At 37.2% G+C, this 14,356-nt stretch overlaps 1 protein-coding gene across 4 annotated transcripts in view; it reads left to right on the top strand.

Moving 5' to 3' along the window:
- The window catches only part of LOC124157353 (neprilysin-4-like), a 34,824-nt gene that overhangs the window by 19,092 nt on the left and 1,376 nt on the right, over window positions 1-14,356 (top strand). For all 4 annotated transcript variants that reach the window (XM_046532009.1, XM_046532010.1, XM_046532011.1 and 1 more), the window contains 2 exons: window positions 1,505-1,714; window positions 5,173-5,279. In XM_046532009.1, the coding sequence (XP_046387965.1) occupies window positions 1,505-1,714; window positions 5,173-5,279 (317 nt within the window). The remainder of the gene's footprint in view (window positions 1-1,504; window positions 1,715-5,172; window positions 5,280-14,356) is intronic.

The raw sequence follows: 14,356 nt of genomic DNA on the forward strand, positions 1-14,356 counted from the left end.
TATTTTCCGGTAACTTGATATTTTTTTCAAAGCTGAGGTCTTCGTAATACGATCCCTGCACGAGCCGGGACCATTTTTTTGTTTTCGGGGAAGAGGAAATCGTCTGAGGGGGTGGGGCGAACGCTGAATGGATGGGGATAGCGGATCGTGGGAAATGCGCCAATGTTGCTATCCCACGGAACTGAAGTTCTCCTGATAGGGGACACCTGGGATTTTCGGATTTTTTTCATCCGATCAATTTCGGTTCCCCACGTCGAACTTTTCACCGCTCGAACCCGTGAATTTGATGTATTTCGTCAGCTTGCCTAAAACAGCGCTGCATGCACTAGACGACTAGAGTTCTCATTTTTCCGAGTCAACTACCAACGACGTGCGAGCTAGTGATGGGCAAAGTCGATCATTTTAGTGATTCAATCATTTTGACTCGAGTCACATAAGTGATTCAATCAATTGATTCAATCACTATGATCGAAAAGACTCAAATCAAGATTCAATCACTATGATCGAAAAGACTCAAATCAAGATTCAATCACTATGATCGAAAAGACTCAAAGGAGTCATGATTGAAAAGACTCAAAAGGAATCATGATCGAAAAGACTCAAAAGGAATCAAGATCGAAAAGACTCAATCAATGGATGTAATAAATCACTTTGAATAATCGAATAAATACTGCCTCATCTGCGAAGAGCATTGGTAACGCTGATTGCTATCCATATTATCATTTCATATACTATTTTAATTGTGAATTCCTAGATGAGTAAATTAGATTGCAAAAATGAAGGAAGCAGTGTCATGAAAATATTTGGGAAGGCGAAACTGCCACAGTTTCTTAACACTAATAAAATAATTTCTAACTATAGTTGATCAAAATATAACACAAAATACACCACACACTATGCATGAATCTGATCTGCAGGATAATTTTATGAACGGCACAATAAAATATAACCAGCTTTAATTTCTACTTCTTAACGTTCTCCTACAGGAGTCATCTTAATATTTTCCTTTTACGTGTATTGGTGTTATTAATACTGATAACTGCTGGAAAACATTTAAGAAAAAGATTACACAAGTATTCAGTTCTTCATAACATAGTATTTAATTTTATCACAACTATTTCTGCCCTGACGAAAAGAGATTAAGCATCGGTCGTTCCAAATTTTGAATCAAACCGGAAACCGAGATGATTGATATGAAACCGGAAGTCGGAGTGATTGATGATTGATGATCGACTTGTTTAACGAAATGAATCATGAGTCATTTGATTCACCTAGTGATTCAATCTTTTTGATCGAATCGTTCATGATCGACCCATCACTAGTGCGAGCGACAGTGTATGACGCGAAATTCAAAGTATTCGAGGTATTCGAGACGGTACCTTTGGCATAACTATTCGAGATCTCGAATATCGAATACTTTCTATTATTCGAGGTATTCGAGTATTCGCGGATACTATTCGCACATCTCTAATTAATACCCTATATGTATTCTTGTTCCTTCCAGTTTTACCTGCTGGTATTCTCCAGCCCCCTTTCTACCACCGTCATTTCCCTCGGAGTCTTAATTATGGTGGAGTTGGTGTTGTAATTGGACATGAAATGACCCATGGATTTGATATCCGTGGTCGACTCTTTGATAGAAATGGAAATCTCCAAAGATGGTGGCAGCCTCCAGCAATTGATGCTTTTCAGAAGCGAGCAATGTGTTTAGTTGGTGAGTCTGACGAATATAGGGAATAATTCAAAGAAATGATGGGAGGACTAGCGCATGTCATACCTTGTGATAGCCATCTGCAAGTGCACATGATGTACAAAAATTTCACTGGTGAAAAAATGATTTACTGGGAGTTGAACACAGATCCCCCAAATTCATGTCAGGTGCTCTACGACCTATGCTACGAATGTATCTAATTGAGGAGTCTTTTTGGCTTTAGAGGAAATGTTAGTTTATGCTGTCAGACAGTAGGCAGAGTCTGGTAGCAAATACCACCTTTTGCTGTATATCAAATTAACTAAAATTCACAGAAAAAGATGTCTTGGTAGCTTGAATACTATAGCAACACGATTTGCAAATTTGGAGAATCCCTTGTTGATTGTTGTCAAAGAAAATGATGTTTCCTCTGGGAAATTCACAAAAAACTATGCTATGCTATTTAAGGTTTATTGTGAACCTCTATATGATAGGAAATATGTGCAACCTTATTAAATAAAAATGCAATGCCCATGGCTGTTGGCGTGTCTACAGTGACTTAAATGCAGACTTAAAAAATATTTTTTCTTGCAATGGTATAGCTCACAATGCATTTAAGTTCATGCTCATGATTTCTCTTGGCAAATTGAACTACAGAAAATTATCAGGAAAAATGTTTGAATTAAAAAAAATTATATTCATATGTCACTCACTTCATAATCATTAATCTAAGATAATAAATTTCAGTGGGGGCTATCTACATATATCGCTCTCGGAACCCACCCAAAAAATCCTAAACATGCATATGCCCATTTGAAGTGAATTCTATTATTTTATTTAAAATTTAAAAAACCAGATGCAAAATGCAAAATTAAAAAAAAAACCAGAGGAAAATTAATTCTCTCTTTGTGGCCTGACATCCATGACCTGGAGAAAGTGAGGAATGAGGCTGTGAGTGAGTGAGATGTGAGACTGGAAATTGAGAATTGATGTTATTTTCAAGCAGTGGCTTCAAGTTTGTGGTTTGGTTGTTAGTTCTGGTTTTGTGTAGTCACTGTCATCAGGTGAAGTGCTTCATACTGTAGAGGAAATATGACCATGTCATTTTTCACTTAGCTATGAAAATTCTGGAATTATCATCAATTTTTATAGGTTAAATATCGAGATAGGGCGAAGCTGTTAACTCAATGATTCAATGGCACAATAACATGTTAAATACATGTACAAAGAGTTTGATATTGATGAGTCTTAAGGTGAAAGGTGATTGCCCCGTTAAATGATTTTCCTAATTTGAATAATGAGTGTAATGCTATCAACATAAAACCTTTGCTAATATATGACAGTCACTTCATTTTTTTTCTGTCTAGCTTATCTAAATTGACATAAATTGGAAATTGTATGTTTTACATGTTGTAATTAACTGAATATTTGGCAAAAAAAGTCATAACAAAAGAATACTAGCCAAGTTATTAATCTAATGCAACTTTTAAAACCAAGGTTGTAGCTGGTGTAAAGTAATAAATTAAATAATAATGATGACAAAAACACGACCATTGGAGGGTTTTGCCAGCGGCCATTTGGTGGAACTAGGACGACTCATCCACTCAGCGAGAGGAATGGGAGCATGCGAAAGCATGCAGGAGGGTAGGGGCCGTGGTGGGGATGGAGAATTTTCTCTGGGTGTCTTGGAACTCTGCCTTCCTGGCAGTGAGGCACTGGAAAGAATACGAGAGCTTGGGATACCATATATTTTTGTTTGCTGAATCCAAAAACTGTCTTATTTTTACTTGATTGAGTCAGATCTTTTTTAAAATTTGACATATGTCTATTTCTAAACTGTCAAATTATGGGAGAAAATCGAAAGAATAAGGTGCACTATTGAATGAGTACTAATGTGTAAAATACAGCATAATGTGCACGTATCTACTTTTTCATATTATTGCATCTAATCCTTAGTACTTTTATTATTAGATATATCAGTGGAAATTATATTAATGATATTATGCTAATGCAAGGAAAATTATGCTGTTGTAGTAAAACTTCTCATCACTTTTTGGGTGCGGTCTGATATAGGAACTCATGATTTGATGATAAACCAATAAATAAAGGTGATAGAACCATGATTAACAAAGTAAAAAAATACCTGAAATGCGTCATATTTGGACTCATTCTTTTTTATATTTGGTGCACATTCCTATTCTTGAAATCACACGGAGGTAAAACACAGTTTGTGGAAAGTTATTGGTTGTCACTGAAGAACCAAGTACATGTGTGACTCATGTTACCAGCCTGTTTCAAAAATTGGAGACGAGGAAGGCAGGTTGCGTAAAAATAGGATACATAGCTGGCAAGAAGGAGAGGGGCAGAAGCTCTTTGATAGAAACCACTTCCCATTGTTCTCAGGTAACTTGAAACTTTTACTCAACCCGAGTGAAATTTTCTTTAGCTCCCCATTCCACTTCCAGTTTTAATTTTTCACGGGAAAACTACTTCCGTGCTTAAAATGCTAATAAAATATCAAAAATACACTGTGTTTGGTGTCATTTTCTGTTGAGTTTTGTGCATTATACGAATATTTCAATCCAATCAAGATACCCTATCATTTGCCGAAAGTCATGGTTAGACACTTTTGGGCCCAATAGGTGGCTCATGCAGCATGCTGCAGTTGGCCTCGAGAAAGTGGGAGCTTTGAAGAAGGTTGGGTGAAAAAGGTCAGTTGGCGAGAAAGGAGGAGGGGTAAAACGTGTTTCTATTGTTCTTGTGTAACTTGATATTTTATTTCGAATGATTTATGGTCTTCCTAACATGAAACCTGAGTGAGCAATGATCTGGGATGCCAGAGGCTTGTTGGGGGGCTACGGAGGGGAGGGAATCGTTATAAGGGTGGACTGAGGACTGATGGGTGGAGAATAGTGGATTTTGGGTAATGTGGGAGGTAGTTACTATTCTACAGCACTGAACTTTTTCTGGTGGTAGTTCCATCTCTTGGCGAAGATTCACACTATGTGCCCATTGTGTTTAGCCTTAATTATTACCATCAAACTTCATTGGTGAGTGTTCTTGACCAAGAGAAAGTGTATATGATCTCAATTTAACGAGGATGAGGAAAGTTTAGGATAAATGAGGAAAGTTTAGGATAAAGTTAGAAAATTCTATATTGTGCCATTGCATTTTAATAGTTTGTGCCAAGCTGTAATGGTGATGACTTAATTAGTGGAGTAAATACTAAATATGTAACATTTGATTGTTCTCAGCTGAATATAAAAATTATTTAAGGTGCATGATTTAAGCAAACTTTAAATTTCGAATAAGTTAAAGCTGATGCTATGAACTTATATAAAAAAAATAAGAATTATATAAAATTTGGGGTTATGCTCATCCAGACCTCTTTTTATATTAAAACCTGATGTACAACTAAATGGCACTGTTATTCTGCTGAACAAAAATATTTGCAAGGTATTGTTTTTCTTTGTTATTTCCAGATCAATACAGTCGATATTATGTTAATGAAGTGTCCATGCAGATAGATGGAATGAGGACACAGGGTGAAAATATAGCTGATAATGGAGGAATAAAGCAAGCTTTTAAGGTAAGCCTGGTAAAAGTCTCAGGAAACCGTATTTATGTAGTTAGTTTCTCTAATAGTAATAATAGTTTTAGCCTTTTCTTTTTTATTTATTTCTCATATCAAATGATTAATGCTACCTATTTAGTATCAATATGAAAAATTGTTGTTTTTGGACAACTGTCATCTCATAATATGAAGTTGATAATTTTGTATGTCAAGTGATATGATGCAAGTAAATATTTCACTCTTATGCAATCATTTTATTTGATGTAACAAACTAAATGTCATTAATGTGGTGCAGGCAAGTACCCCGATATTATGTGTCTTGCTATGTAGCTCTACAAGGGTTAAGGGGGAGACCACCAGGAAGGGCTTGCCAGCAGTTAGTGGGTTGCCACTTTCGGAGGGACTTAATTCGTGTTAAAGTGTAATATGAAGATGTATGTATTCCTTCAATCTTTAGCATTTGGTATTTATATTTATAAAGCTAATTCCCTCTCTCTGATTTTGTTCTTATCATACCCTGTTAAGATGCTGTTAATGAGTGGCCCTTGAACTAAAGTTCATTACATGTATGTTAATCAGATGGAAAAGAACAATAATGAAATGCACACATGCATCAAATTAGTCATCACATTTAAAAAGACTTATCACATGAATGATTCTTTTGTAATTCAAATGTGTTTTCAATGAATCAAAGACAATCCCTCCATGGGGGATAACTTTTGGGTTGGTAGAGGGTGAGGCCCCTCCCCTGGCTACCTGCTGGAATGGCTTGCTTTAGCTGAAAAGTGTTCAATCCTGTTGGGATGTTTCATTTAATGCCATAATAAGAGAGATAAACTTGGATCCGCATCATGCGTCACAACACGTTTATTAATACGACAGCCATTACACTTGCCTTGAACCGGAAGTACCAAAAAAAAAATTTGACACTCATAAACAAACGATATACAAAAACATACATAAAATAAAACACACCTTGGCGGCAATTTAAATTTACAACACCTCCCCATAAATTGACGCCATGCATAGTCCTTGCATACAGTTTCTATGCTTGACCTTGCCTAATGGCTTAGTCAAAATGTCTGCTGGCATTTCACTAGTGGACAAGTAATGCACATTCACTTCACCTCTTCTGTGACATTGACGTATAAAGTGACCCTTAGCAGATATATGCTTTGTTCTTCCATGAAAAACTGGGTTTTTGCACAACTTCAACGCACTTTGATTATCATTATGCAAATTCACAACCTCGTTTTTCTTGCCTGTGAAGGCTGCAAGTAAACTTTGCAGGCTGAGGGCCTCAGTGCATGACTCTGACAAAGACAGGTATTCTGCCTCAGTCGAACTTAGGGCAACACTCTTCAACTTTCTGCTTTCCCATGAGATCAAACATTTCCCAAGCATGAATGCCTGCCCTCGATACGATAAACCATCACTATCATCAAACACAAAACCAGCATCAACATAGCCATTTAAATTTACATCTGTGGCCTTTTTATACACAAGTCCAATATTCATAGTTCCCTTCAAGTACCTCAGTACCCTTTTTGCTAAACTCCAGTGCACATCCTGATAATTACTATTGTAGCCACTAAGAACACTTACAGCAAATGATATATCAGGCCTGGTGTTACAACTTAAATACAAAAGAGAACCAATTAGCTCTTGGTATGGCACTTTCACTGTTTTGCCTTTAAGTTGGCTAACTTTCAAATTATTATCCATTGGAGTGGTTGAGGGGAAACAATCAGTCATGTGGAAACGCTCCAAAACACTTTCAATGTAACCACTCTGATCTAATACAATTGTCCCCTTACCTAGATCCCTCGTAAGTCTCATTCCCAGGCACTCAGTAGCCTGGCCAAGATCTTTAACTTCAAACTGCTTTTGAAGCTCAAACAAAAGATCATCCTTACATTCATCATTATTGTGAAACACATAGAAGTCATCTACATACAAAGCTATTATTAAATTACAATTGACTGATGATTTAATAAATACACAGCTTTCACCTTCAGTTTGCTCATATCCCAGATTAAGTAACACACCAGTAACTCTCTCATTCCAGCTTCTTGCTGACTGCTTCAAGCCATATATGGCCTTATTTAATTTGCACACTTTCTCAGGGTTATCTGACTCCATTCCCTCTGGCTGGCACATATAAACAGTTTCGTTTAAATTGCCATAAAGGAATGCTGCCTTTACATCAAAGTGACTGATGGTCAAGTCCAGATTAGCAGCTAGGGCAATTAGCATTCTCAGAGTAGACCTGCGGACAACAGGTGCAAAAGTTTCCTGAAAATCCACCCCGTAGGACTGTGAATACCCTTTGGCCACTAACCTGGCACGGAATTGAGTAGAGCCATCTGAGGACTGCTTCCTCTTAAAAACCCACTTGTTCCCCACCACTTTAGCCCCAGCCGGTAAGGTCACCAAGTCCCATACTTTGTTTAACTCAAAGGACTGCATTTCATCATTCATTGCTTTCTTCCAAAATGACCTTTCCGGGCCAGTCAAAGCCTCATCAACTGATATGGGATCCTTACTACTTACAGAACTGCCCAATGCTAAAAGAGAGGTTACAAAGTCAGGGTACTGTTTAGGGGTCCTAATTCTTAATGGGTACCTTCTTTCCCCTTCTACATTTGATTCCCCAACTTCAAAAGATCCATCACCATCTTCTACACTTAGGATATCAGAATGCAATTCCCTACCCAAGACACAATCTTGACCTTCAATCCTTTCATTATTCCCAATTGATTCAACATTATTTTCAGGCAAATTGGGTTCATTACTTGGGAAAAAAGATAAAAAATGGTACACCCCACTTTTCTCAACCTTACTGGGAACACTTTCATCCAACAAATTTTGTCTATCAAAGTTTTCTAAGAAAACAACATTTCTGGCTTTGATCACTTTTGAGGGATTCTTAGCATCAATCAACCTGTAACCCTTTGTTGACTCACAATACCCAACAAAAATTAATCTTTTCCCTTTAGCATCCCACTTACCTCTTTTCTGGTCAGGAACGTGGTCATACGCGGGACACCCAAAAACTCTCAAATGTTTTAGAGATGAAATTTTTCCTCCCCACAACTCTTGTGGTGTCTTACCCTGAATGGCTCTATGTGGTACACGGTTTTTAATGTAGACTGCAGTGTTACAGGCCTCTGCCCAATAACCCTTAGGCAAGCCTGCATCAAACAACATGCATCTAGCCATTTCACATATTGTGCGATTAGCACGTTCTGCTACACCATTCTGTTCAGGGGTATATGGGGTGCTAGTCTGATGCTCTATTCCATGCTGCCTTAAAAAGGATTCAAACTTATGATTTACAAACTCACGACCATTATCAGATCTTATGACCTTTAACTTTCGGTCAGTTCTATTCTCTGCCCAAGTTTTAAACTCACAGAATCTATCAAAAGTTTCAGTTTTGGACTTCAAAAAATAGCAAAACAATTTTCTGGAATGATCATCAACTAGAACAAACATGTACTTAGCCCCACCCACAGATATATCACTCATTGGACCACAGAGATCCATGTGCACTAGATCTAAGACATTATCAGCACGAGTGACTGAACCCTTAGGAAATGGGAATCTGTGGTGCTTACCCAGCAAACAAGGAATACAATCATTACTTAATTTTAAGTCACAACACTCTAATTCCACACCATGCTCCTTCACAATAATATTCAGAGCTGAATCAGAGCTGACATGCCCAAGCCTTCTGTGCCACAAAACCTTTGAAATATCACCAACAGCACATGCAATGTCAACTGGTACAGGCTCTTGGACATCTAACTTAAATATACCCTCTGACAAAGTACCGTAAAAATCAGCTTTACCCTTAATTTTACAGTTTCCTTGGTCATATATTTTGCAGCCATCATGACCAAACACCACTGTAAAACCCTTTTTTGCCAACTGGGAAACAGATATTAAGTTGGTGGCTAATCCAGGCACTAGAGTTACATCTTTGATAGGTTTGATCACTTGGTCAGAGAATTTCACTAGCACATTTCCTTTCCCTGTGCTCACCAGGGTGGAGTCATCAGCACATCGTACACTGTGCCCTTCAACTCCCTGCTTATAATCACGCATTAAAACCTTGTGTGGGGTCATGTGAGCTGATGCACCTGAATCTATAATCCAGTCATCTTTACTGAATGAGGACACACCTAGAGCACATAGTAAGGACGAATCCTTTTTCGCCTCGTTCATGGGACATTCCGACTTGTAATGGCCCATCTGCCAGCACTTAAAACACTTTACCTTCTTTTTATCTGGCCTCTTGTAATTCGACGACTTCGACGTCGATTCCCTTTCCTTCGGCGGCTTACCGGATGAATGCTGGCCCTTCAGGTTCCTGGTGAACAACACGGACTCCTCCTCCGCATTCTCCAACTTTAGATATTCATCCAGGCTGCCATTGAGGAGCTTCTCCTTGATGGTGCTGGTGGTGAAATCCTTATCCGACGTTGTCGCCTCAATCCCCATACGGTATGGCAAACACACTTTCGGTAAACCCCTCAGCATGATTAGTGCAACCAAGCCGTCATCTGCAGGTTTCCCCATACTTGCTAACTTATTTGTTAGCTCCAGGATGGAGGTAACGTACTCCTGAACGTTACCGTTATGCTTCGTTAACCTTGCATCCAGCAAAGCATCCCATAAGTTCATCCACCGCGTCTTTGTCTTTCCCTCGAACAAATCTTCCAAAGACTTCCAAGCTTCATTTGCCGTTGTGGTATTTTGCACGTATGGATAGAGGGATTTATCCACATGAAGGCAAATTAAGGACCAAGCATCAGTGTCCTTTTCCTTCACCGTTGCGTCAGCATCCGTAGTTAGCGGAGTCGTGGCGTAAGTCCACAGCTTCTCTCTCATTAAAATGAGCTGCATGCTGAACTTCCAGTTCATATAATCGTCCTTTTCTTTCAGTTTCTCCACCAAAGTGGCTAAACGTGAACTATTAGTCGCCGCCATAGTCAAACCGAAACACTCGCACCGATTAAAAAAACTGCACCACGAGACAAAACAATATAATTATTTCTAACCGTATCTCTCTACGTTTCAATGTATCCAGGCATTTCGAAACGTTCTGGGCCCATAACCTGTTGGGATGTTTCATTTAATGCCATAATAAGAGAGATAAACTTGGATCCGCATCATGCGTCACAACACGTTTATTAATACGACAGCCATTACACTTGCCTTGAACCGGAAGTACCAAAAAAAAAATTTGACACTCATAAACAAACGATATACAAAAACATACATAAAATAAAACACACCTTGGCGGCAATTTAAATTTACAACAAATCCTTTAAATCTTTTTTAAGCCAAGAAACCAATTTATGCCAGATGGATCCTTCTTTAAGGTATAACATGCCTACAATCATGTTTATACATTTATGTTCTCAATACTTTTGTACTTAATGCTGTTTCTCTTGGAAGAAGTCTGATATGAGTCTCCATGGATGAACTATTTTCATATTGTTTCTTCTCGAATCCTACTCTTGGTTTGCATTAGTTGGATCCCGAGTTAACCTGGATCCGCCCAATGTAACATAAATGTCACACCCTGTATCGCTCCACTGTAATAGCTCTTGCATCGTTCGGGCACGGTATATTGTTGTGTTTTATACCTTATAAGAAAGAGGAAGCTAAGTGCTTCAATTCAAGGTAAGAATTGTCAAGTGAGAGTGAAGACCTATCCTTTGAGTACCCCTGGTACTTATGCGCCTTCCCTAGACACTAAAAATGGATGTTCGCTTTGTGTAAATATTTAATTTTTTCATTAATTATATGCGCTACAGTGACAATTTTTGGTATGTATCAACATAATGATACAAAATTATTAATAATACATGAATATGTTTGGTATTGCTTTCCATTTCTGTAATATACTCTGATAAATGTTACTGTGACATAAATGTCACATTGGGCGGATCCCTATGCAAATCTTCAAAGTTTCGAATTTTATGCTTTAGTTAGAATTTATTCCATTTTCAACGTTTTTTCCTTCGTATTCCCGCCAAAAGATTTATTATTTACCAATAAATCGATAAATTTGCATTTATTAACTTTTATTCCGGTAATTACTTTTGAATTAATTTTTTTAATATTAGGGATATCGATAGCTCAGAGATATTACACTGTGTGAAGCCAAATAGCTTCCGAAAAACGAAGACTTTGACGAAGTACAATATACCTTGAGCCACCAGAAGCAGCAATTGTCACTGATGAGGACATTGCAGATTACCAGGCTGGTGGACTTGTGGAAAATTTAACGGGAAGACAACTTCGGGCAAGAGTGGAGCTTGTTTTGCAGCTTGATAATGATAATACTAATGAATTTCAAGAGAAGTCCGGAAGTATTTCGGTACCAGTTAGATGTAAGGAAAAGGATTCGAAGTCAACGAAGCTTATGTCACTTCTCCAATAGAAAAATGTAAAAAGAGAAGCTGCCAATTTGCGACAAGAAGGTCATTTTGTAAGAAATAGGTTATTCCCCGAAACAAATCTTCCTGAATAGAGGGAAAAATTAGGTGTAGAAATTTTTTAAATAGTTTTTTCGGATGACATTCTTTTTTCTCATGGCAGAATTAGATAATTATACTACTTCTATTGCTTTTTCATCTTCTCGCATCAGTAAAGAGGAGATGAAAATTTTCGCTGGAATTTTACTGTTATGAGGTTGTAACTGGTTTCCATCCAAGCGATGCTCCTGGGAAGATTCTGGGGGTGTTCACAACTCAATAGTTACCGTAGCCTAGCGAAGGAATAGGTTCTTTGTGATGAGTAGATACCTTCACTGTGCAGACAATACGATGCCCGACATAATAGACAAATTGTGGTAGCTTCGCCGTAGATCACTAAATTGAAAGAACGTTTCAGGGGGATTTTTCCCACTGAGAAAACTCTCTTTTGGCAGGGGTATGATTGTGGAGTATTTTGGTATCCATCCTTGCATGTAATTCATTCGGCGGAAGACAATAAGTTTTGGTGGTAATGGTGGAATATTTTCCTTGACTTTTGGATGTAGCTGTTCACAATCTGAAGCTGTTCACAATCTGTTCACGAGCGAAATCTGGTCATTGCATGTCACAATTAGTGATCAGGCGTATAATAGTGCAAACATAACTGACCATACATCGATGCAAAACCAAGTATAGCCGCCGTACTACTTCATTTTCTACAGAGGCAGACAGTGAAATATGTTACGATGCTAATGATCAATTAGTCTCAAAAGATTGCGTCGCCGTGCTGGAGAACATTGCACTTCCGTCAAATGCACTGCATGCGATGCATGTTATATGGACAAATATTGCTTTACTACTTACCACTCAAAATGATACGTATACGCCGGCATTGAACTCTAAAGCAATCTTTAGTTTATATGAAACAAATTGATTCAAATTTAATTCAATTTTATACTGTATTACACCCTTATATGTTGTGAGAATATTTTTCAAACATGTATATTTATTCTATTTATTTTCCAAAACTGGGAAATGCATTTTCAACTGTTTTACTTATTAGCCATGTAAAAATATTATTTAAACGTACTTTCTACAAATCCATTGATTGTGCCAATTCAGGGTTCTGTAATTTCATAACACTACTGCCGAAAACTTTACATAAATTTAAAATAATTTTTCTTGATGTCTATTTGACAAGTTTATAATATAAACATTATAAATTTAAATATACCCCAAACTTGTGAAATAGCATTGAAAAAATCCAAAACACTCCTACACCTTAAAAAATCACAATTTACATCGAAAAATTTATGAATCGCGGGCAATGGAACTCTGAAAACTATTGCTAAATTTTTAAACAATTTACTTTAAATTTAAACAAAAGCTTGAAAATAGTGTACGTAATAATAATATGTTTTTCTAGTGTTTTTTTATCATTTAAATGAACAGTGGAGCTCAAAAGCGAAAAATATTTGCTTTTTCTGGGGAAATATTGCCTTGCACCAAAAGACAACAGATCCGCCCAATGTGACATTTATGTCACAGCCTGTATCTCGGAAACTACACAACCGATCAACGAAATATTTTCAGAATGTAGTAAAAATGAGACCCTTACCATTCCCCTAGAATATGAATTATTAATCTCAAAAAAATTATTTTGGGCGGATCCAGGTTAATGTCATCACATTTATTGTTATTTTTTTGAGGCCCTCAATTATTCCTTATTAAAATAATTTAAAAATTATCAATATTAAGTATCTCTGCATTTTGCACTTTTCCACATGCTTTATGGTAAAAATTTTCCCCTCGCATAATTTTTTCCCCAATGTACTGTTTTTTCATTACAATTCATTCGAATGATTATCAAAATATTTTAACTTCTGCTAATCAACAAGAATATTCACACAAAATTTTAGCTAGAGTCCACTGAGTTGCATTTCTTCTCTACTGGGTAGCATTTCTTCTTCATTATCCTTCTGTGAATGCAGTGCTGGGACATTTGACTCACAAGCTGGGTGATTTTCTTCATGATATGTTTTGCTTCCCCCTTCTGATCCCAATGCTGGACACCTTTTGTATTCAATTCAATGTAATGGTGCTAAGGCATTCCTAAATCACCAGTAACTACCTTATCTTTCACTTCTTGAGTTTGACCTCAATAATTACTGAAGACTGACTCGAGTTATTTCCTAGGTTTTATCATAATGATTTTCTGAGAATGTTTTTTATTGATTACTTTCAACTCTATCTGGGAAGTCCATTGCTAGCTCAATGTTTTTCGTGTAGTTCACCCAAAGAACCTTTCTCCAATCCACTCCAAGGTCAGTTATGTATGAGGAACCATGAAAGGACCCGAGGAATTGCCCTTGTCTTTCGTGGTGAGCAAGAGAATTCCTTCCTTGCGGAACAATATCATATGACATCGTAATGTAGATATTGCAAATCCCATGAAATGAGACTGCCAAATTGTTAAATCTTTAGCTCAGCATAGTTCCATTCATCATTAAAAATATATGAAATGATGTATAATATAAATGGATTTCTACTGTTTAAAATTAGGTGTGACTGCTAAAATTTGTAAACATTTTTATTATTTAT

Source organism: Ischnura elegans, chromosome 4 (genome assembly GCF_921293095.1).
Source record: "Ischnura elegans chromosome 4, ioIscEleg1.1, whole genome shotgun sequence".
NCBI lineage: Eukaryota > Metazoa > Arthropoda > Insecta > Odonata > Coenagrionidae > Ischnura > Ischnura elegans.